The 26,412-nt window shown below is 38.8% G+C and overlaps 2 protein-coding genes across 2 annotated transcripts; both read left to right on the forward strand.

Annotated features, from left to right (window-relative positions):
- The first annotated feature begins 24,355 nt into the window (after positions 1-24,355).
- Positions 24,356-25,087, forward strand: LOC143619453 (uncharacterized). Its single transcript, XM_077091384.1, has one exon. It carries the CDS (start codon positions 24,356-24,358, stop codon positions 25,085-25,087), a length of 732 nt encoding a protein of 243 aa, XP_076947499.1.
- Positions 25,088-25,289: 202 nt separating this feature from the next.
- Positions 25,290-25,742, forward strand: LOC143619454 (uncharacterized). Its single transcript, XM_077091385.1, has one exon. The coding sequence runs from the start codon at positions 25,290-25,292 to the stop codon at positions 25,740-25,742; it is 453 nt and encodes a 150-aa protein (XP_076947500.1).
- Positions 25,743-26,412: the final 670 nt, after the last annotated feature.

Consider the following 26,412-nt stretch of genomic DNA (forward strand, 5'->3'; position numbering starts at 1 on the left):
TCAATTCGCTTCGCTTCCGGCGTAACTAACCATGGAACTAAGCGGGACAGTTCGTTAAAATGATTCGCGTATCCCACATGGTCTGCTCCTTTCATTTCCAAATTCCATAACTCGTGTTCCAACCTCTGAATCTCACTTTTAGGACAAAAATGCTCTAACATGAGGGTTTTTAATTCAGTCCATGACATACGGTTAATAACATCTTGTCCCCTTATTTGGACTACCGTGTTCCACCACATCAGCGCTTGGTCTAGAAACATACTGGTAGCAAATCTGACCACGCGGTTCGGTGGACACTCACTGATATTAATTACTGATTCGGTCTTTTCTATCCATTTGACCAGTCCGTTAGGTCCTTCAATACCCTTAAACTCAATCGGTTTACATGATGTAAATTGTTTGTATGAGTACTCCTGACGCGGGGGTTCTCGGTTATTATTATTATTATTATCGGTATTGGTCCGAGTATTATCATTATTAGTTGTGTTAACAACCGGTACAGGGTTCGGGATATTATCAGGGTGCACAACAGGTTCTGGGTTCCTAGTGACATTCATAGTTGGGAGAGTGTTATTATTATTTATGACATTATCAGTATTCACCGGGGTAGTAACACCCGGGGCTACATTAGTGTCTGACGGAGGTGTATTAACAGTGGCCGTGGTGGTGCTCGTAGGTTGATTAACATTATTGTTAGCACGTATGCTTGCAGTGACTTGTGTTACAATTGTTGGTATCACTGCTTGTAGTTGACGAGCAATCATTGCGGCCACTTCCGCCTCAGACAAAGGGTTTGCTTTCTTCGGGGCCATTCTATAAAATAATCAATATCGTTTCACTATGATCAACACAACTATACAATATTACAATTTCACAACACATAACTATGCCAAAGAAAACACGTTTGTATTAATTATAATCATTACTGTACATATGCATCCAAAATTAGCGCATAGGCTTAACCTGGTATAGGCCAGCGCTTGTATATGCGTATCAAAATTTGTCACCAAGTGACATGTAGACTTAACCCGATAAGGGCCAGTGCTTGAAATAGTACTAAACCACAAACAACTCCCAAGTCAGCCCAACATGCTGTAACAAAATGCTGCTTGGGATATCAAAAGACTATATACATACGGCTAAACTATTATGTCCTATCCGTTCTTTGCAACATGGAGCCACAACCAAACAACAGCAGCCACTAGGGCCGCATTAACTGCTAAGCATACCCCCAGTAGTATCATCGCTCGATCCTGACGCCCGTGGCTGTGAGCACTGGATCTTTGCACAATTCTGATTACTTGCTGCATGTACCGCATGTGATCTTGCATATCATGTCTATGCAGGTTTAGGCTATTTATCGAATGTGATTGTTCTAAAAGCTGATCAGTTGCTAAACCAAACCATGCTGAATCAGAATGACGAGGTGGCTCGGGTATCGGGGCGGGTAAACCCCAAGTAGGAATAGGTATCTCAGTGACCTGGACACGTGATGTTTCTCCCCTATGGTACGTAGATCGAGGTGGGAGAGAAGTGTGCTCAGGTGGACGCACTGAAATGCGAGCAGTCTGACGGTTTCTAATAGTGGGTGGGGGTACTGGTGTATGCTGTACAGGTGGAGTAGGGGATCTGGGTGCTCTAACAGGTGAATGATAAGCACTAGTAGCTCCCTGTCCTGCAACATTCCTAGGGGATTCCCTAGGGGGGTAGGTGTCACAACGATAACCCGATAAGTCGGGTTGATCCGCGGGTACCTCACGTGGAATTACCGCATCTGCACCTTCTCCTATTTCCTCTGGTTCCTCCTCAGTTTCCTCTTCCGGATCCTCCTCTTCCTCCTCAGGCTCTGTTGGTAGGGTATTAGGTAAACGATCAGTAGATCTTGACATATTCCTGCACAATTGTTAGTGATAAGAATAATATCCTTCTATATTAATCATAGTAAAATACATATAGGTATTTATACACATAAGCACAAATAATCGTTTATATACACAGGTATTTATCTATTATTATATTTTATACACATATGTTGCTGTTTTTACCTATTCGATTGTTTATCGACTTCTTCTCGAATTTCCTCGTACCAACAAGTCTGTTATTACGTTCCGGACCATAATAACCCACTTGTCCATTCGCGTTCATCACGAGAATCATTCGTGTATATTATTTAATATTATTTTATTCCCAGAGTTAATCGAGCCTACGGTTATCTTAGGGTATCCTAAGGGACATCCTAATTCTTTATAACCAATGGCTCTGATACCAACTTCTGTCACACCCCGACTAGGTAGTAGCGGAAGCGTAATACGGGAATGTAACAGATAACACTGGTATCAACAACATTGTTTATAAAGAAATTCATAAACTAATTTACATTATATTACATGGGTAGGTACTATGTTTACAAACTAGGTGAAAAACACATAACCGGTTTACGAGCTTCTTATTCAGTATTATATCAGCGTCTATTCACAGCTATTCAACTTTCCTTCTAACACCAAGCATGTAAGCAAATCATTCCACTTTTGCTTTACCTGAAAAGCATGTTAAAACGGGTCAACTACGTCTAGTTGGTGAGTTTCAAGTTTCACGAGTATCAATGAAATCAGTTCACGAGTTCGTAAAGTTTACAGTGTGTATGTATATATGTCTGTGTATGATGTATTATACTAAGCCACAAGTGAAACCGAAACGAGCTAAAACACATGGCCTCCACTGCCCATGCACTCCCGTTGGCATTTAACAGCCACTTTGCCCCAAGTATGTACTATGTCTAACACCACATAGTAGTATGTAAAAATATAATGACAATGTGCAACTGGGTTTACATATGTTCCGGCATACCCCACCGGCTCTGTCAGTTGGGTTTGTCAAACCGATAGTACTATCCACACGTCACCGGCACGAAGTTAATCACTTGTGTTTGTGGGGACTTGTCAAGTGTTAGTACTTAGATAATCCACATCATCACACGTTTTCAAGTATATCAATTTATGTAAACATGCTTTTCACCCCAAAAGTTCGTAAAACAGTTTAGAAAGTGGGGGTCGTGAAACTCACCTTATCGTTGTTCGCACAGAAATCACGTATCAACAAGTCAGATGCCTCGTTTATAGCCTGATTCCTATAAACGGTATCGTATCGTTAATACTAGTACAGTGTTCAAGCTAAGTCGGGCTGTATAGATAATCTGGGTATAGCTGTTAGGCCCAGAACATGACCATAGTCTTAGATTGTGACGTTGTATTCTATGAAATGTTTAAAACTGGATTTGACTCAGTTTCACCGTTTCCTGAGCCTAGCTCAGTTGATCGTTTATACGTTTCAGGATTAGGTAAGATCACATAAAACTTAAGTAACTATATTGATTGATAAAATGATTTGATTTATGAAAGAATTTTAAGGTTTCGGTATCTGGTTTGATTGCAGGGCTCGTTTCCGTTTTCACACGGGTTTGATTATACAAAACGCGCACAATCCACCCGAATTGTCCGGAATTCTCGTAAAAAGTTCGTTTTTATTAATATCATTCAAAAATATGATATTTGGCCACTTTTGACATTTTGACATACCAGTCAGTCCGTTAAACACAAAACTGCCGGTTTCGTTAAAACAATTATAATTTAAATCTTTGATTAATCATAACTAAATATGTACTTATATATAAATTATGTAAGTTTTTGTAAAAATACATTAAGACATGGAGAATTTTATAAAAATATTTTCAGAAATTTTATGATTAATTATTTATGTATAAAAATTTATTTAATAGGTTATAATCGTGTAATAAATGGCCCGTTTATATCAAACGACCTCCGAAAAATCCGATAATTTTTACAAATGACCTCAATGTTATTACATAGCCCCTGAAAAATTTCCAGAACCTAACTCTTTGGACAAAATGCCTTTTTGTGCATTTTTCGGCTGTTAAAATTCGGTTAAGCCATGATTGCACAAACCACACTTAGACATTTCCAATGATTCCCAAACTTTACCAGTGATCTTACCATCACATATTAAACTCCAAAACCAAGTTTCATAATTTTTCAATATGTTTAGCTATTTTTCCCAAATAAACGCTCATAAACGGGAATAAATTCACCAAATATTCTCCGTTTATCGAAAAATTACCAAATTTGAACAGGGACTCATTTATATGATCCCTAATGTCTCTGCAAGTTTTCACAAGCAAAAAACAAGCACGTCATAACCTAATACTAAACAGCCCCTAAACGAGTATTACGGGTTTACCTTGTCGGTTTTCGATGAATTTTGCTAGCTTAAACGACTTTCCGGGTCTCGGGTTGCAAACTCAGTATATCTACATATCATATAACATCAAACCAAGCATAAATCATCCATGTAACAGCCTTGATAATTAGGGTTTCGGTTTTGGGTTCAAACCGAACTTTCTAACCGTAAAAACGTTGTATTCATGTTCTAATCCGCGTTTTTGACCAAAAAAGTATATGTTCCTGGTTTGTAAACATGTTTAACATCAAAACATGGTTTTACTTGATTTTTAGGGTTTTTGGATGGTTAAACATGTTTGAAACTAACTAAAACATGTTTATAAGTTAATTATATGGATCAAACTTGGTTAAATCTTCACAAAACTTGATCTTACCTTAGGGTTTTGAAGGAGAGTTAATAGAGCAGAGTTGGGAGCTGCTTGGACTTCAAATCTTATAAGTTAGAATGAATAAGAATGCTTAAGGATGAAGTTATATAAAACAAATAATGTGATGTTTGGTGGGCAGATTCCGATCGGAACCTTGGAGGACACCTTAATGGGCTGTTTTGGCCCATTAATCTAATTATACAAGCCCAAACATGAAAAGCCCACTTCAAATTTAGTTCGGGTTCGGTTTTTCGCAAGAAAATTAATTCGGGTGTGAGAAATAGCGCAAAAACGAGTGTTTTTCAGCTTATTTTTGTAAAATAAGAAAAACGTACTGACTCGTTGTAAAATTCCAAAATATTTTCACGGATTTCTTTGAACATGTCATATAAGTGTTTTATAAATCTTTTTCGGCTTAACGGATGCTACAATGCTTGTTTTGATATTAACGATTGCATTTAAGCTTATAGCGTATCGATAAACGAAACCTTTTTCGTTTAAAGAGTTTTAAACGTACTGGGGCCTAAATATCAATATGTTAGCCTCTATAACATAGATATAACTCGTATATGACCCCTCAGTATGTATACGGGTCATAATTAGTATCTGTCGGTTACTCGTTTAAGCACTACGAATTAACCGATTTATCGTTTACTTGTTACGTAATAAATATAGTGTACCTCGTTTTATCATGAATGTCACAATAGGGCTATGGTATCTAGACAGAATGGTGGATACAACTGGAATATACACGTTGAGGAAGTGTTCGAACAGGCTAATTTGGTAAACATCGAAACTGGAGGAAGTAAGCGGGAGACGGGAGAAAATCAAGCATATATGGAAGAAGTGAACGATCGGCTCTCTGAGGTAAGTTCTGAACTTCATTGTATGCAATGTGAAAATCTGTCTGAGCAATTGAAAACAATAACTGATCAGTTTGTTAGTTTGGACGCTCAATTTAAAACATTAAAAGAAGATTATCACTATACTAAAACTAGAGAAAACAGTTACTCGGTAAAAATAAAAGCTAGTGAAAAGGATATCAGAAGTATTAAAGCCAGTCTAGCTGATAAAATACAAGTAATTGATCTTAGTTATGAAGTGCTAGAAGAAAAAACCAAACTAATTGCTGAAAGAGATAAACAGATAACTGATTACCAGGTAAAAGTGGTGGAACTAAACAGAAAAATTGAACAATTTAGAAATTCATCAGCTATGCTAGATCACATCATAAGTGTTCAACGTTCCCCGGTTAACAAAGGGGGAATTGGATTTTCTGAAGTTCCACCACCGTATAACAATAACTATACCTATAATCATAGTAATCAGCAATCTGCTAATGTTGAGATTAATCAGACAGTTCCAGTAAAAATTTCGACTGAAGAACCTGAAGTCAAAAAGAGCGAAACGAGTAAGTCAACTTCTAAGGTTGAGATTTCTGTCCCTAGCTCTGTCTCATCAAATTTGGACCATTCATCCGAATCGGGTGAGATAAAAGAAGAGGTAGTGTTACTAAAACGTGGGGAGGAATATAAGCCTAAATCCGATGAAAAGAAACCTTCCCTAAATCCGTTTGTCCCACCATATGTTCGACAAACGGGTAGAAATGCAACCTCGACATTTTCAACTACTGTTGAGACGAAAGTTGAAAACAGAAGTTGTTTCAAATGCAATCAAGTAGGACACCTTATTGCTGATTGTTCTCTAAACCAGAGAAACCTTAGAGGTATGAGGCCTCCGAAAACGCAGAATAAAACAAAGAGTAATTATTATACTGGTAAGAATGCGAAATCACAAAATTTCAGACATTGGACTAATCCAAGATTTCAAAGAAATCGGTCTCATTTTTCCCCAGTTAACTACCAAACCAACAATTATAATTCAGTTAATTCACTAAGGTTTGGATGGCTTCATAGTCAATCCTCAAGAAGGTTTCCTTTCAGAACTTACAGAAATCATCCTCAAACTGATTTTGGACAACCAACGTACTGGATGCCGGTCAACAGATTTAATCGACACAAGACCAGTAGGTCTTGGGTCACCAGATTTTAATCTTTTTCTTTAACTGTGCAGGAACACTTGAACAGGGCTGTAAACAATCTGTGGGTTGTGGACAGTGGCTGTTCCCGGCACATGACTGGTAACAAAAATTTGTTACGTGACTGGAAACCTATTCAAGGAGGAAGGGTTAGTTTCGCTGGAGTTTTGGGAACTGTGACAAATGGAAAAATGAAGTTGTCCCCATGTACGATATTAAAGACAAACTCAAAATTTGGTGAGAAAGCCGACGAAGTTGATGAGAAAATTGCTTCACAGATTCTGTATGACGAGGAAGAAAATTTTGTGGAACGTCCGCAATACGATAAAAGTCAACCTTCCTCGTCAAGTGCCGTTGATACTCCTGCTGCCTCTACTGAAGAAGAATTCTACAACCCATTTTGCTCTACTGAAGAAGAACTCTCTTCGAATTTAGAAAACAATCTGGAAGTTGGTCCGGTTCAGACTACTGCAATTCACAAAAATCACCCTTTGGAGAATGTGATAGGTAATCTGTCCGACGGTGTTCAAACAAGAAGAAGTTTGGATGAACACACATGTGTTTACGCAAGCATTAAAGACTCGGGTATCATAAATGAATGTTTGTTCACCTGCTTCATCAGCCAGATTGAACCAAAGAATTATTAAATGGCTCTTAAAGATAGCTCGTGGGTAGAAGCCATGCAAGAAGAGTTAGCACAGTTTGAGAAGATGGAAGTATGGAAATTAGTTGTAAAACCACGGAATGTAAATGCTATTGGTACAAAGTGGGTTTTTAAATGTAAGAGAGATGAGAAAGGGATAATCATACGGAACAAGGCAAGACTGGTAGTAAAAGGGTTTAATCAGCAAGAAGGAATCGACTACAATGAAGTGTTTGCTCCTGTGGCAAGATTGGAGGCAATTCGACTATTTTTGGCATTTGCTGCTCACAAAGAGATGAAAGTGTTCCAGTTAGATGTGAAAAGTGCATTTTTAAATGGTAAACTCGATGAGGTGGTGTATGTTGAACAACCTCCGGGATTCCCTGACCCAGATTATCCTGATCATGTGTACAAACTGAGTAAAGCTCTATATGGGCTACATCAGGCCCCTCGTGCCTGGTACGCAACCTTGTCCGATTATTTGCTTGAGAATGGGTTCGAAAGAGGAAAGATCGACAGCACGCTGTTTTTCAAGAGAAAATGGGGAGATTTTCTACTAGTGCAAGTCTATGTGGACAACATCATTTTTGCTGCATCAAAAGTCACCATGTGTCAGGAATTTGAAGCAGTCATGAAAAAGAGGTTTGAAATGAGCGCCATGGGCGAATTAACTTTCTTTTTGGGATTGCAGGTTGATCAGAAGAAAGATGGGATGTTTATTCATCAAACAAAATATGTCCATGATGTGCTCAAACGCATCAAGACGGAAGATAGCATCCCATTTGATACTCCAGTTTGCGTCAACCAAAAACTAGGTGCTGATTCTGACAGTGATGAAGACGTGGACCCCACCCAATATCGAGCAATCATAGGTTCTTTAATGTATTTAACTGCATCTAGACCTGATATTATGTTTGCAGTTTGTCTTTGTGCTCGTTTTCAGGCAAGCCCGAAGGAACCTCACATGAAGGGAGTGAAGAGAATATTGCGGTATCTCAAAAGCAAGCCTAAGTTGGGATTGTGGTACACGAAAGGGGGAGAACTGGATTTGGTCTCTTACACAGATTCTGACTATGGAGGTTGCAATTAGAACAGGAAGTCAACAACCGGTGGATGTCAGTTTCTGGGAGGAAGATTGGTGTCGTGGCAGTGCAAAAAGCAGACCTCAGTAGCCATTTCCACCTGCGAAGCAAAGTACATGGCAGCATCGAACTGCTGCTCCCAGGTTCTTTGGATACAACATCAATTGCGCGATTACGGTCTGAATTTCACTCAAACTCCTATTTGCATTGATAACACTGCTGCAGTCTCAGTAACTAACAATCCCGTCAAACACAGCAAAACCAAACATATTGACATTCGTCATCATTTTATACGGGATTGTGCTGAGAAGAAATTAATTGTGCTTGAAAAGGTTGATTCTTTGGATAATTTCGCCGATCTTTTTACTAAAGCGTTTGACCGATCCCGTTTTCAAAATCTTGTTGAGCTTAATGGGATGATCAATCCCGAGTAACCTTGTTTTCCACTTTATTATAAAAAAAAGGATCACTATCGCTTAGAATTATGTCGGTTGCTTCAGTTTGAAGGACACATCCTCGGATATGTTTGGTCCTTACTTCTACTAGTAGATTATGAGGATAGCCATTAACCAGATGACTGAAAGTGACCGGGGCGGTTTATGATGGGTTTTTATTCTTTCGCTCAAAAATAGTCGTTCATACTTAGTTAGAAGGACACATACTCGTATGTGGTCGGTCCAGCTGATCCATTGGATCTTCAGGATAGCCGTTTACCTGAAGACTTTGACTTGATCGGGGCGATAGAATTTAAAATTTTTTTTAAGGGAGATGATATACTTTTTTAAGTCTTTAACTTCGTAAGAAGTTTCAATATTTAAAAGAAAATGATTCAACCCTGGAAAGTGATAGAAAAACTAATTCTGTGTGCTTAACTAGTGAAGTTATTAAGCCTAAAAGACTCTAGAACAGCCATTGTAAGTTATGGTAGCTTTATCTGGTGCGTAAAAGTAGAAGTGATACAAACTAAATCTCCTCGATTTAATGTGGAGAATCATTCTGAGTTGTGCATGTCTCCATATACATATTTCCGAATGATAGGCAGAAAAGTGATTACCCAGTCATACACGAGCCCGTGAGTGTTCTGATTCCCGAGAAGATGGTGTGTCAAGTACCTGCAGTGATCCAGATTCGGGACTTGCAGTCGTCTATTATTTGAAGCTGTATTAATATGTTTATTAAAAAAAAATGTTGTTAAGCCTTCTGAAGCTTATGTTGTTTCAAACATCAATCAAGAGGCAAGAAAGAGATCGGGAAGAAGACTCTAAATCGTTATGTACTTACTGTTTAATTAGACACTACGGGTCGAAGTCAACTCGGGGTGACTTGGGGAAAGCCAAATACGCTTTGAGAATAGATAGGAGGCATCACAATCTCTCATGTGATGTCCATCTAAATTTTGAGCTTAATTGAACCTAATCCGTATCACAGAAGCGATGAAAACCATACTAAGTTTTATACCTGCTTACAACCTGTTTCTTTATGTCATAATACCGCTGAACATGGATCTATGTGACAGTCACTTAATTAGTATGATTCCTGTTCGGATCTTTTCTAAAACATGCTGGTCCCCGTCTAGACTGAAATTTGATCCCGTTTATTTAATTACTAAAATTTTCTTTGCATATTTTCTTTTGTGGTTTAAAACTTGGTTACTTGGTTCTTTGATCGTAAGTTTAAATCTTTAGCGGAGAATTTTAAAAGACAGTTGCACTTTGATCAAATTTATAAGGTCCTGTTTTGAAATTAAGTTAGGCGAACTTGTGTTAAGGTAAAGAGGCGAAGTTGTCCATGCTTGGTGTTAAGTGAAAGAAAATGAAAAATCACAAGTAATCCCGAGCACACCCTTGCTACCGAGCACACTTTTGCTCCCGAGCACACTTTTGCTCCCGAGCATGCTTGGTGTTATGTGAAAGAAAATGAAGAAGCACTAAGGAATCCGAGCACACTTTGTTTCCGAGCACTAAGTAATCCGAGCACACTTGAACTTCCGAGCACACTTTGTGCTAGTTAAAAATTGAAAAATACAAGTGTTTTGCTTTCCGAGTAGACTTTACTTCCGAGCACACTTTGTGCTAGTTGAAAATTGAAAAATCACAAGTGTTTTGATTACCGGGTACACTTTGTGCTAGGAAAGTGCTTCCGGGTACACTTTGTGCTAGTTAAAAATTGAAAAATACAAGTGTCTTGCTTTCCGAGTAGACTTTACTTCCGAGCACACTTTGTGCTAGTTGAAAATTGAAAAATCACAAGTGTTTTGATTTCCGGGTACACTTTGTGCTAGGAAAGTGCTTCCGGGTACACTTTGTGCTAGTTAAAAAATTGAAAAATACAAGTGTTTTGCTTTCCGAGCAGACTTTATTTCCGAGCACACTTTGTTTTCTGAGTACACCTTGTTTTCCGAGCACACTTTGCTTCCGAGTACACTTTATGCGAACTTGTAAAGAGGCGAAGTTGACCATGGTTGACCTTCAACGAAGTTAATGACAATCTGTTGACCAACGAAGTTGTCACAGGGGCGAAGTTAAGGTTAACTTCGCCCTTGCATTTTCAAACCTATATAAGGGTCAACCTGGTCAGACCCTCGACGAACTTATATACACTCCTAACCCTCGGCGTACTTAATCCTTGAATCTGTATTATCTGTTTCCAATCCGTGTTAAAGGTGTGTAGGCTCGGTATTACATGTAATTCATACTAATGGTGATAATCAAGGGCTGTGGTGATTCGATGTGTGACATTGTTTATGCTAACTTTTAAACAATTGATAAACCAATCTGTTTCTAATGTGTTCGTAACTCTGTAAATCGTCTAGATCTCCATAGTAACATCTTTTCTTGTTTTCAATCACAAATTCACCAAACAACCCAGGATCGGACCTCTGTACTCGCCGTTTCAGATTCAGGCGAAGTTAGGCTTAGGCGAAGTTGTTCTCAACTTCGCCTTATGCATAACTTCGCCTGCTCATGTTTAATTAATTAATTAGCCTGGTTGTTCTCAGGCGAAGTTAGGGTTAAGGCGAAGTTGCACTCAACTTCGCCATATGGTTAACTTCGCCTGCACATAAGATGTTATCATAACTTCGCTCTTGGTAACAGGCGAAGTTATGATCTGCTACGTCGATGTTCTAACTTAGACCGTTTGTTGTGCAGATATGGCTGCTGTGGCATGAGCTGGTGGTGCTGGTGGTGACGAAGGTGGTGACAACAACCGACTGTTCTTTCCGGGTCACAACATGTACATTACTTTGGATCCGAATGCTAGTGGTGTCGACGACTATCGCGAGATCATCTCCTTCCTCGTTCGCTCACGAATTTTTCACGCCATCACTACAACTCTCCCCATTTCTCTACCGAATATAGAAGATTTCTGGCGAACGGTAGAATATGATTGTAGAGTTGAGCCTCCGGTTATGCGCGCCAAAGTGAACAATCAGGAGGTGCAGTTCTCAGCTGATCAGATCAGAGTCGCCTTGCAGTTCGGGACTGAAACTAGAGATGATCCTACAGATTTTTCAGCTCCATTCAGAGATGGTGCATGTTAACGTATGGGCTATTCGGGTCCTTTGGGTGACACTCAAAGGCGAAAGGGATTCTTGCTGGATCAGTGGCATTTTCTGATGCACGTGATGATTGTGTGCATGTCGGGTCGTAAAACTGGTACTGATGGTATGGGGGCAACGATGCAGTCTGCTATGACAACCCTGACTTACAACAAGCCCTACAGCTTCAGTCAGATGGTATTTATGAAATCGATCGTCAGAGACGCGCGGTCGCTCGTGAAAGATTTTTAATGTACCCCAGATTCTTACAGATGATTTTGAATCATGTAGCACCTACACTACCTCAACGACGTCCCATCCGTTATGTTGAGAGTGTAAGTAAGAGGACCTTTGCGCAATGTAGGTCGTCAAGCGCACGTAGCAAACCAGAGCTTCGTCCGCGGCACACTCCATTGTTTGGTTATTTGGTGAACCCTGCTTATATTGCTCCTCGTGGAGATGAATTTCGGGACCCGGCACCGCAACAGGCTGATGTTCCTCAACCACCACCTGTGGTACAGCAAGCTTTGCCTGCTGATCCTGTTGCGGCTCCGGAGGAACAGGTAGATCTTGAAGCTGCTTTTGGTGGCCAAGGGTTCTTTGATATGGAGCAACTTGATCCGGCTGCAGAGGTTCAAGCCCCAGTAGCTGAGGCTTCTGGTGTAAATCTTTCGATGGTTGCTACGTCTGTAGCAGATTCTGAGAGAACCGACTCTGACTCCTCCGGTGACGATATCGCTGAAGCACGACAGATTCTGGTCACACAAGAAAGAATACATGGTAAGAGAAAGAAAGACTCAGATGACAGTGAATCTGACTTCGAGGAGGAGTTAGACCAGTTGTTACGTCGATCAAAGAGGGCCAGATCTGGTGAGGGTTCGGGAGCTGGTGAAAGCTCAAGGGTGGTTCATTTCTCTCCACCCTTATTATCTGGTATGACTATGGTTCCGGCTTCGATGACTGTAACAGTACCGATCACCTCCAGTGTTCCCGTGGTGACATCATCATCCTTTGGTATTCCACCAACCACGTTTCAGTTTTCAGCTTCGGTGATAGTTTCCTTGCCACCTTCTACTCTTACTCCATCGGAGGTTGTTGCAAGATTTGTTGAGTCGACGTTGGTAGCAACTGCGGGGTTATCTGTCACAATACCACCCGCGGTTACTATTCAGCCTGCTTCTGGTATTCCAGTCAGTCTGGGAATACCTCCACCTTATGCTCAAGACGTTTCTCACATGCGCTTTGATTTTGATGCTACTGTGTCTGATTCTGAAAGGATAGCGGCTCTTGAAAGGGTGGTTGCTGAACAGTCGAGAATAAATCTAATCCAGACACAAGCTATCCAGCGCCTTGTAGCAGAAAATCAAATCCAATCATCCCTCCTTGTTGAACATGGTAAACTTTTTGATGCTCTAAAGCAGTTCTTAGCATCTCAGGGGGAGACGAGCTGCAAGGGCGATGAGTTGAGAACAAAGAAAAGTCATGATAGAGACGATGATCCCAATGCATCGAAAGGTGCAGGTGGTGAGTTGCCAAGAACTGAACAAACTCTTGGGACTTCCACATCTCAGGGGGAGTCAACTGGTACAGCAGGTGGATCAGGTGGTGAAGATGTTGTGGTTGTGGATGATGAGGAAACGTTGGGTGATGATGATGTGGGTGATGACGATGTGTTACCTGTTGAAGAGATTGAAAAGATAGGTGAACAGATTGTGATCGATAGTGAGATTGAAGATGGTGAGATTGTGGATGACAGTGTAGAACATGATATTCCAGGCGTTGACAAAGTAAATGTGAGTCAAGATATGGATGTGACAGATGAGTCTGAGTGGGAAGAGCAGCCGAGATGGAAAGAAGGATACGCTCAGTGGTTTGTAAAGACAAAGAAGCCAGCAGTTCCAACCATGTTCAAGAAAAGTTACAATATCAAAGGGTATGCTGAGTCGAAGAGGGGTATTATTTGCTGGCTTTATGATGAGCAGTTGAGATTATTTGTGATTAAACGCTTTGATGGGATTCAGTATTTTAAGAGGATGTTGAGATCTCTCAATACCTTGCCTGAGTGTGAGGTGAAGGATTTGGCAAAATTGGGGTTGATTAATAGATGTGATGATAATATGGCCAGAATAATTGGGAAGATTGTGTGGAAAGAAAGTGTGAAAGAGAAGAAGTTTGAATTGTTAAAGCCGCAGAAAGGGAAGCTGGTTGAAGATAAGGAAAGAGGAATGCGAGCTGATGGAAAACCTTGGATGGTGATGAAATATAAGCCGGTTCGGTGTTTGAAAGAAGTGCCGATGAAGACAATGCCCAAGGATGTTTTAAAGAGTCTAAAGTGGTGGTATGTTGATAGCCAAACAGCTGAAGCGGTTTTGGAAGATGAAGATGAACAAGAAATTCTGAGAGTGTATGATCCCATGCACTTGCTAAAATTTGTCTCAAGCTGACTTGCAGGTGCTAAACGATAAGAAGATATTCTATATTCCTGCATGGAAGGATGAAGCCAAGAAGTACCAGAGAGTGGTCTCTGTGTGTGTCAGACAGGGCGTTCATGCTTGAAGACGGGTGACACGAGATTTTTGTGATTACAAGACACGTGAATGAAGATAGAAATATGAAGCTACTGCCAAGGGGGAGTCTGTTGGTGCATAATGTCAGTAGTTCAGTATTTAGTGTTTTGTATGTGTCTGTAATCGTGTTAGATTGTTTGTTTTGGTTTTAGATATAATGTCACACAAGTTCGCCTGGGATGTAGGCGAACTTGTAGACAAGCGAAGTTGTCGAGGATTATATAACCTCAGCTTCGGCTTGTTTTGTTAAGGTTTTGCGAGAGAACGTGTAAGTGATATTGAGATCACGTGTTGAAGTGTTGCAATACAAACGTGTTTATTAGTATTGTAACGTGTGTTTGTGTATCGTCTCAACGTATTATATACCTTACGCTCGTATCGTATTACGTGGGGATTCCGCACCCTCGTGTTACGAGATATTCCTGTGTAGATCCGGCTGGGAAACTACATACATCATCCACAACTCCGAACCCAATTGCTTGCCCCATCAAACAATTCAAGAGTGCCAACCCGCCCTAAATAATTCGGTATCGATGATGATACTATTCTCATCCAATGGTTCATAGAAATGGAGAGCGTGTTCCTCCACTGTGAATGTACAGAGGACAAGAAAACCACTTACGCCTCTAGCGTACTCAAGAAGAATGCCCTCAATTGATGGAACGGTGATAAGTGCACGCTTGGCGCTGAGGTTGCCATGGCCTTGCCATGGGATGAGCTCAAGAAACTCATGCTCAAGAAGTTTTGCCCGAAACATGAACTTCGGAAGTTGGAAGAGGAGTTTTGGAATTTGAAACAAGAAAGTGGTAATGACACCACATACAATGATCGTTTCCATGAACTGAGCCTTCTCATCCCCCACATGGTCACTCCCCTTGAACGTTCAATCGACAAGTACATATCGGGTTTGCCTATGCAAATCCGAGATTCCGTCCTAAGTCGTGACCCTCAAACCCTCCATGATGCCATCATCTTAGTCGGTACCCTCACCGAAAACCACGATAAGGTCGGGACCTTGACGCGGAAAAATTCCAAGAAGCCCAATGATAAGCCTGTATCCGAGCCCACCAAAGAACCCAAGCCCGAATATTCCAAACCCGAGTCTTCTAAGCCCGAATCCTTCAAGCACAAAAACAACAACCCTCCCTATTACCACAACAATAAAAGAAAGTCTAATTCCCAAAACTATGTCTTGGCCTAATCGCAAACCCAAGCCACCAAGAAGCCCTACACAGGACCCCACCCATTATGTGATACGTGTAAATTTCACCATTCGCCTAACCTCAAGTGTCGTCAATGCACCAATTGCGATCGATTTTGTCACCTCTTTACCACACGCCGTGAACCCAACCCCAAAGCTTACCTTATGCTCAACCGTTTACTCAAGCACCCTCAACTATTAGAGCTTGTTACAATTGTGGAGGCCCCTAGCCATTATCGCAATGCATGCCCAAGACTCGCACACATGAACCCAATTCAATCCTACCCAACTCAAACCACTCAATATCAAGCTTACTAAGCCCAGGTAAATCAACTTCAACCAATCCAAGCTCAACCCATCAAGCAATTCAAGCCCAACCCATTCAACCAATTCAAGTCAACCAACCAATCAACCAACCAACCTCAAGTTAACCAAACCACTCAAGGTGCTCAAGGACATGTGTGTTACATCAACGATTCCCAGCCTAACCCTTTATGAAGACATGCTACACAAAAGATGTTTATTTTAATTAGTCCTTTTCCTTAAATCTATTGTATTGATTTCATTAAATCTCTAGTTTTATTATGAATGAGAATTATGGATATTTATAATGGTATTCAATCTCCCAATTATTCCTATTAGGTCATTTACTGAACTATTTATTGTTACACCATTTATTATCATGATTTAAGTGGTCTATGATAGGTTAGTTACCGGGATTATGTGCATGGTGATGTGCATGGTTATCTAATAGTACCGTATTTGTATCATAAACTACCTATGACCGATTTCCTACAAACATTTTGGAAATTGGGGCTATGAACATGTGTTGTACATAACTATCTAATAGGAGTCACATGTACCAAATTTTATTTCAATATTTTAATACATGACTACCCAAATCCTCCAAAATTCACTTCACACTCATAGTACTCTTTCCTTATCTTACCTGATTTTATAATCTTGGTTCCAAGCCTCATCTATTACTATATTCTTTAATCATGCGATTTGTTGACCTATTTATGTGAATATTTATTCATGAATTTTGTTGTCACCTGAAGTATTTTAATACACCGAATGTGTAAACTCATTATTTAACATCAAATTTTTTCTCCATCTATTTATTTCATTCTATTGCTATTTCTAGTCATTTATGGTCAGCGAATTTCACACATTGATTTAGTTACATTTTTTTATTATTTTATTAAATAATTTCATTTAAATATATATATATATATATATATATATAATGATAATACCTTGTTATCGAACCCACACAACGGGACAAACTATGTGCATCATGCGACGATCTAAATAATTATGAGTGCGCACATAATTATCAAAGTCATCACATGGAACTCAAAGTGAATACTGTTGTGTGTCATAACTCAGAACCTAGGGTGATTTTGGGTAACGATACAAATATCGATGCGATAAGGGCATGGTGGATACGCCGCTGGTACATCCTATATATAAGTGCCCTTAAACAATTTTCCGTTTGTAGTGTTATTCGGACCAAGCGAAGATCTGTGTTATTTTTATTGGAAAATAGGGGGTTCTCTCGATTCTTATTTACTTTCTTTATGATATAGTTTTTCTTTAATTTCGGGACTAAATTTTCAAAAGTTGTGAATCCTGTAACATTCGCTAAATTTCAAACCCGTTTATTTTTGTTTATTTATTTTTTTTATTAATCCTCGTTAAAAACATCAAATAATTATAATTATTATTCAATCCCCGCTATTAAATGAGAATGATAGTATTACTTCGTTTATCACTCCTTTCGCTTCCCGACACTCGATGCAGGTATCGTTTATTTCATAATATCATATAACTATCAAGAATGTGCATAAACCATCCCCTTAAGTATGTTATGCCCTAACTTGGCTAACTAAGCAAACACCAGGGACCATTTTGTAAACAAATAAAAAAAGGAAACCTTACCCCCCCCCCCCCCCGTTGTGATTTTTGATCCATAAAATCTGCCAGGAATCACGGATATGACCATCCTTATGCTTCAATGATCCCAATACGCATTCAATCAGCATATAAACATGGAAATTGACAGCAAATAACCACCAAATCGTCACTATCACGAGCCACACCTCATGATCTTGGTAACCCTATAAATACTCGTCGCTTGCTCAATTAAACGAAGATGCACTATCCTCACATGAATGTTATGCTAAACCCTAACTCGATTGTGACCCAGAAGCCATGTAATTTCAATTTCGAATCTCGTGTTCTTGAGCCGAACCCACCCTTCGTTATCATTAAATCCAGCCGTGTTCGAGGGCATATCGTCGGGACTCGTTGCGGTAACTAACTAACTTGTTTACTCTACCCGTCTCCCCGTTATCATCTACCTTGTCTCTAAGGTGAGTTTACATACCCCTTTTTCATCTTTTATATTTTGGGGTAGCATGTATAGCTTATTTTCACTATTTATATTCTTTTATCACATTTATTCAAACACAATTCAGTATATGTTTATGTGTGATTATTGCATGCTCTATGATAATGCTTTATGTGCTTAATTGTTTGTTTTATGTTTGGTGGTTGGTATCTCATCCTCATCTAGTATGATCATACATTTACCCAAGTACTTTGATTTAGTATCAATAAGAACGGGTCCACGTCTATTTAGTTGTTTACATTTTCATAATATTGGTAATATTCATCATTTACATATGAATTGTGGTTTATCTACATATATATATATATATATATTATATATATATATATATATATATATATATATAATTTATGTATTTTCACCAACATTAATGTTGACAAACTCTATTTTTATACATGCTACATGTACAAGTAATTTACATTGTTCAAGATTGAAGAAATTAATTTTACCTTAGGTTATTTATTCAAATAACAAAACTGTGATGTATTTGTTACGATTATTGAATTTGTATACTTGTTTAATTCTAATGAAGTTAAATAATTATTATCATTTTAATTAGTGTCTTCTGAGCTACTGTCCAATCAATACGTTTACGCCCCGACATGTTCCGCTTTTGGTCGGGGTGTGACAACTTCAAGGTTGGACGCCACATTTCCCGTCACAATAGTACCGAGGATCTCTATCCGTTCACACCATCGGCCTTTACCTTGTTGTCTTCATCAACATCTACACCTTGGCACGATCGTCCTGGACATCCTGAAGCAAACGTGCAAGATTATCTTAGTCGTTTTCTTATTATTAATTGTAATTAGACTATTAAGTCCTTTTTTTGTTCTTCATGTCATATTTCGAACAATAAGCGTTTACCTCTTCATGAATCTCATTCCCTTACCTTTTGCCCATTTGATATATACATTGTGATTTATGGACTTCACCTATTCTTAGCAACTCGGGTTATAAATACTATATGGTTTTAATTGATAACTACACACAATACGTTTGGGTCTATCAGCTAAAATATAAATAAGACACCTTCCCTACCTTTTGTGAATTTCACAAACTCATCCAAACCCAATTTAATACCTTAGTAAAAAAGCCTTTCAATGTGACCTTGGGGGGAATTCGACGACCACGCCTTTAAACAATTTTCTCATTCCAACGGCCTTGTTTTTCGCTTCTCCTTCCAACACACCTCTCAAAAAAATGGGATGTCTGAACGTATGTTCCGTCGTCTACATGACATAATATGTTCTCTTGTCATCCACACCCACCTCCCTTCCACCTTTTGTGTTGAAGCATTACACACCGCCACCTACCTGCATAATATTTTACCCTCCAAACGCTTACACTTTCAACCACGTACTTTCGCACTCTATCATCGCCACCCGACATAGGACCATTTACGTGTGTTCAGCTGTGAGTGTTGACCAAATATTGCGGCCAACCAACCACACAAATTGGCCCCTCGTTCCATACGTTGCATTGTTTTAGGATATCCCGCTGACTTTCACAGATACCGATGCTACGGCCCCTTAACTAGGCGTGTTCACATCTCACGTCAAGTTCCATTTAATGAGCACTGTTTTCCCTTTAACCAATTATTTGTACCTTCACCCACCACATACTCATATTTAGATGAGCCTTTACCCATTTACCACACTTTCATAAATGACCCTCCACCCACACCTTCATCTCAAACTAATCCCAACCCTCAAACCCATTCCACCGTTTCCAGACCATCCCCACCTACCTCCCAAGCCAAATCACCCTTCCCCACCACTTCACAGATCACACCTGACCCACCCGTCTCACCTAATCCCCAACCGCCCGTCCACATCTGTTCCACTAATAATCATCCCATGAAAACTTGCGCGAAGTCTGGACTGCACACACCAAATCCCCGGTACAACCTTTTCGCCACCACAAATATATCTCCCGCACCCACCTCGTATATGAAAGCCTTGTCAGACTCTAATTGGTTGTATACAATGAACAATGAATTTAATTCTTTGCAGGGAATAGTCGTGTGAACTAGTCCCACGTCCCGCTGATCGACCTGTTATTCGTTCCATGTGGTTTTTTAAACACAAGTTTCACCCAGACGACACTTTCTACAAATACAAAGCCCGTCTGGTATGTAATGGCAGATCACAAATGGTCGGTATTGATTGTGCTGACAAATTTAGTCCGGTTGTTAAGTCGGACACTATACGCACCATATTGACTATTGCCACCTCCTGTGCGTGTGATATCCGACCTTTGGATGTCAAAAATGCGTTCCTTCATGGTAAACTTTAGGAAACTGTTTTTATGCAGAAACCACCACAATGTTTTTGACTCTACTTATCTGAATCATGTATGTCGTCTGCATAAATCTCTTTATGGTCTAAAGCACGCACCTCCGGCTTGGTATCACCGATTTTCTATGTTTGTTTTATTCATCGGATTTTGGGGGAGTTTATGTTATACTTTTCTATTTAAATATCAACATGGTGGACAAACTGCTTATCTACTTTTGTATGTTGATTACATCGTTCTTATGGCTTTAGATCCAAGCCTCCTAAATAATGTTATCTCTCACTTGTCTATAGAATTCGCCATGACCGACTTCGGACAGTTACATCATTTTTTGGGAATCACTATCACCCGAGATCATCGTGATCTGTTTTTATCTCAGGCTTAGTATGCGCGAGACATTCTACACTGGGCCTCCATCACGACTTGTAAGCCGTCACATACACCCATTAACACCAGTTCTAAACTCCGTGAAACCAAGGGGGATTTATTGGCAGACGGTTCGTTTTATCACAGCTTGACCGGCGCCCTCCAGTACCTTACATTCACTCGGCTTGACATATCCTATGCTGTTCAACATATTTGTCTATTTATGCATGCTCCTCGGGGACTCACACTTGACGTTTATGAAGCGTTTCTTACGTTACATTAATGGGATAATAGATTATGGCATTCACATATCGGTCTCTCCCACTCACTCCCTTGTGGCTTACTCCGATGCAGATTGGGTGGATGCCCGGACACACGCCGAACCACTTCGGGTTACTGTATTTTTCTCGGGGATAATCTCATATCAAGGTCCTCCAAACGTCAGCCAACAATTTCACGATCTAGTGCGGAAGCTGAATACCGAGGGGTGGCGTATGCGGTTGCCGAAGCAACTTAGATACGTAGCTTACTTCTTGAGCTACACACTCCAGTCACTAAAGCAACAATCGTATATTGTGACAACGTTTCTGCAGTCTATCTTTCAGGGAACTCTGTTCAACATCAACACACAAAACACGTTGAAATGGACATAAACTTTGTGAGAGAAAAGGTTCAAATCGGTCATATTTGAGTTCTTCATGTCTTCATCTCAAATATGCCGACATATTCACCAAAGGCCTACCTAGATAGTTGTTTTACATGTTTCGGAACAACTTGAACGTCACGTCCTACACACGCTCAAGCTGAGGGGGAATATTAGTAGAATATTTATCTCATGTTTATTTAAATGATATTGTTTACTTAATATAGGGCTAGGTTGTTATGGTATCTTTTCCTATATATTGTAACTTGATTATTATGAGATATACACAGAAAACACGATTACTTTCATCCTGAACTCTACTATCTCCATGACCTTATCCCCAAATATTCCCTCGATCATGTGAACTCGCATATCCACTCCTCTAGCTGCAATGTTTTTCGTCTAATCAAGGGAACATCAATCTTCTATGATCATCTCTTGTTCTCGAATCAAAACAGAAGCACATCGTTCATATTAAACCTTGACCAAAACATAACTTGTAACCCGTATAAAAACGAACTTTGAATTGAACCTGCTTGTTCGACCCAAATAAAAATCTTAGTTTATTAACTATTTTAACCAAAAAATTATTTAAAACTAAAACCGACTTGTTTTCCTTCCTTTGAATATGGACCTCGTCGCCGACCCTCGTCTCAATTATTCTATCACAGCCCGTTTGAACTTGGTTGTAATTTTGATGACGACTTGACCGAATCTTCCTTATCGATCACGACATCGACGATGTCTGTCATCGGTCTCCTATTATCGATAAACAAAAATAATAATTTATGCAATAAATTTAATAATTCAATAAAAGAAATAGATATAAAATTATAATGTACTATTTGTCTTTCATGAAGCTGAAGCGATACGCGGAAGCTTGCCTGAGGCGTGCTTGTCGCCTAAGGCGTGTTGGAAACGCTTTCTTGGAAGCCTACCGGGGAAGCTTTGAAAAAAACTATAAATTTAATTTAAATTATCAATAGATTAATATTGTATTTGGGATTTCTTATATACCTAGAGTGTAACAGCTGTGATACCAAACACAAACTAAACGAATAATTCACGTTAATATTAATCATAAAATATAAATTAAAAGACTGATTACAATATCTCAAACCCTAACTCAGTTTGACTCTACTTGACAATATTAGTCCCTCGTCACCGACCCTCATCTTGATTATTCTATCACAGCCCGTTTGAACTTGGTTGTAATTCTGATGATGACTTGACCGAACATTCCTTATTGATCACGACATCGACGATGTCGGCCGTCGGTTTCCTATTATCGATAAACAAAAATAATAATTTATGCAATAAATTTAATAATTCAATAAAAGAAATATATATAAAATTATAATGTCTTATTTGTCTTTCATGAAGCTGAAGCGATAAGAGGAAGCTTTCCTGAGGCGTGCTTGTCGCCTAAGGCGTGTTGGAAACGCTTTCTTGGAAGCGTACTGGGGAAGCTTTGTAAAAAAAATATAAATTTAATTTAAATTATCAATAGATTAATATCGTATTTGGGCTTTCTTACATACCTAGAGCGTAACCGTTGTGATACCAAACACAAACTAAATGAATAACTCACGTTAATATTAATCATAAAATATAACTTAGAAGACTGATTACAATATCTCAAACCCTAACTCAGTTTGACTCTACTTGATAATATTAGTCCCTCAAGTTCACCAAATAATTACTTGGTATCCGAAATTATGTTCAACAGTAATGATTTGATGATTCAAGAATATAACAATTTTCTTTTAAGATTACTTTCATTCTGCTCTATCACATGTACATAATCAGGGGCGGAGAAAGTAACAAGTCGGGGGTGTCCCCCGTCCCCTGTGAAAAAAATTTTTTAGTGTTAATATACCTGAAAATTCCCCACCGACCCCTGTAAAATTTTGACCCTGACCCCTGTGAAATTTTGAAGCCGAACCCTGTATAATTTCAAGACGACCCCCATGAGATTTTGAGACTAACCGTATTAAAAAATACAATGAAAATTTTATAAGTATAATTATATAAACGTTATATAAACAATTTTTCCTATTAATATAAATAAGTCCATTAGTATATTATCCAATCCAATTTTAAGCCCAAGACCTAACTCAAACCCTACTCAATTTTTAGCCCAATACCCAATCCTATTCTAAACTAATATTTTCCAATCCAATTTACCGCCTCCGCTCTCACCATCTGATTGGCCAAACAAGAACAAACATAATCGGTCACACCCTCTGGCCTCTGATCGAACTCTCTCTGCCTCCCTCCCTGGTCCGTTCGTACATCCATCCTTGTGATAAGGTATAACATAAATACATAATACATTTAATTTATGTCTAATTTAGTTAGGCTTTAAGATTTTTAGGTTAATGATGTTTAGATTATGTTAAAAAATGGGGGAATTTTGTGATTTTAGGTTAATAGTTTGATTACTTGCTAAGTTTGTTGTATTTATAATCTTGTAGGAAGAAAGAATAATGAATCAGATAATGGAGAGATTTCTTAAACAAAAAGGAAATCAAGGATTTTCTTCTAAGACTCCCGAGTTTGTTGAGTTGGATGATCTTCCTTCGGATCCTGGCGATAGATAACCGACCTCTAGTTATAACGTGAATCAACGAGATGCAATAAGAAGAACATATCTACTAAGAGGACCATGTCAACCAAGCGGTGTGGAATTTTTATGTAGAATGATCGGTAATGATTCAAGACATTTTCCGGTTAGTTGGTATACTAATTTTAACGGGTGGTTAGAGAATAGTATAAAAAACGATCGTGCTTATTGCTTACATTGCTACTTGTTCAAGGATCAAGTTAGAAATCTCCAAGAAGCTTTCATTAGCGAGGGGTTTAACGGTAGGACTAGACAAGATAAAGTTCAATTTCATCAAGGGGAGTTTAATTGTTTTTATAATAAATCCTTTAAAATGGGTGAAGATTTGCTTAACCAAGATCAATCTCTACAAAATTTTGTTGATAAAAAGAGTGAGAAGGAAAAGTCAAATTATCGACTTAGATTAGGTGCTTCTAGTAGTCTTACAAAAAGACTAGTGAAGGTAGGGGCACCATTTCGTTGTCATGATGAATCAAAAGATTCATTAAATAAATGGCTTTTCTTGAAAATTTTAGAATTAATGGGGGAACAAAACGAAAAGCTTGGCAAGGTTATTTTAGGTAATGCACCAGGGAATAGTCAGATGACAAGTCCAATAATTCAACAAGATCTTAAACATTGCTTTGCTCAAGAGGTATTAAAACAAATTTTTGAAGATCTTGGTGAAGATTATTTCTCTTTATTAGTTGATGAATCATGTGATGTATCCAACAAGGAACAAATGTCCGTGGTTATTCGATACGTGGATAAATATGGGGTGGTTAAGGAAAGGTTTATTGGGCTTGTTCATGTCTTGGAGACGTCGGCGTTAACTCTCAAATCCGCTATTGATGATTTAGTTAGCCGACATGGACTTAGTTTGGGCAAGAGTAGAGGCCAAGGTTATGATGGCGCAAGTAATATGTCGGGTAAGTTCAACGGGTTAAGGGCTTTAATTTTAAAAGAAAATGTTTCGGCTTTTTATATACATTGTTTTGCTCACCAACTTCAACTTGTTGTTGTGGGTGTTGCGAACAAACATAAGCCTATTTGGAGATTTTTTTAAATGGTTGCATCTATAGCAAATGTCGTTTGCGCATCTTGCAAACGACAAGATAAGCATCGAGAAAGTAAAAAAAACACTTGAGAGGTGTCTTGGTTACCGGAAGTGGGTTGAATCAAGAGATATCTCTTCTAAGGCCCGGAGATATACGTTGGAATTCCCACTATAAAAACTTGATCGTTTGGTTACTTTATATCCAATGATCATGGATGTACTTAAATATGTTGAAGAAACGGGTAATACGAAAGCTATCATGAGCCAAGCGCAAGGACTTCAACTAGAAATGAAAAAATACGACTTTGTATTTTACTTGCACTTGATGTTTCATATTCTAGACGTCACAAACTCATTGTCTCAACGTCTTCAAAGAAAAGAACAAGATCTGGTGAACGCGAGTTCATTGGTTTCTTCAACCAAGCGGCAACTTGAAGACTTTAGGTTGGAGGGGTATAACAAGTTTGTGGAGAATGTTAGCTCTTTTTGTGAAAAATATGATATTCTAGAGGTAAAGATGGATGATGACTACATTAACATACTAACGCCAAGAAAAAAGACAAACATGAAAAATCGCCACTATTATGTGTATGATTGCTTCAATGCGGTTCTAGATTTGCAAATCCAAGAGTTTGGGGACCGTTTTAACGAGGGTAACATCTGACTTACTTGTTTCTTTGAGTTGTTTAACTCCTTGTGATAATTTTCTGGGATTTTCTATTCCAAAAATATTACGATTAGTGGACTTGTACCCGTATAATTTTGATGAAAGTGATAAAAGAAGACTCTCGGTTGAACTTGCGACATACATCGATAATTTGAAAGGAGATAAACGATTTAACAAATTGAATGGTTTAGCAAGTCTTGTTCAATTGATGGTTCAAACAAAGAAACACCATTCATTTGAATTGGTGTATCGTTTATTAAAGTTAGCTCTCGTATTACCCGTCGCAACCGCAACCGTTGAAAGATCCTTTTCGGCGATGAGTATGTGAAGTCTGATTTGCGTAATCGAATGGGTGATGAAAATTTAAGCGATAGTTGTATTTGTTACATTGAGAAAGACTTGCTTATCAATGTTAAAGTAGATGGTGTAACGGTTAGATTTCAAAAAATGAAAACTCTTAGAGAACAACTTTGATCTATTTGTTATCTAATATTTTGTTTGGTAATCCTTTTTTTATTTATATATGACCTGACTCGACCCGATTCGAATCGACATTTGTATTAGTACCGACCATAAAAATTCCCGACCCCTGTGAGAAAATTTTATGGATCCGCCACTGTACATAATGTAGAATTGTAACCTAAATTTATATGTATATTATTTCTAT

Source organism: Bidens hawaiensis, unplaced genomic scaffold, assembly GCF_021521415.1.
Source record: "Bidens hawaiensis isolate Kalapana, Puna unplaced genomic scaffold, B.hawaiensis_p1.1 tig00002442_1, whole genome shotgun sequence".
In the NCBI taxonomy this organism is placed as follows: Eukaryota; Viridiplantae; Streptophyta; class Magnoliopsida; order Asterales; family Asteraceae; genus Bidens; species Bidens hawaiensis.

Excerpts from the sequence above, each read along its gene's own strand:
- LOC143619453 (XM_077091384.1), top strand. The coding sequence starts at position 24,356 with ATGGGTGAAGATTTGCTTAACCAAGATCAATCTCTACAAAATTTTGTT.
- LOC143619454 (XM_077091385.1), top strand. The coding sequence starts at position 25,290 with ATGGATGTACTTAAATATGTTGAAGAAACGGGTAATACGAAAGCTATC.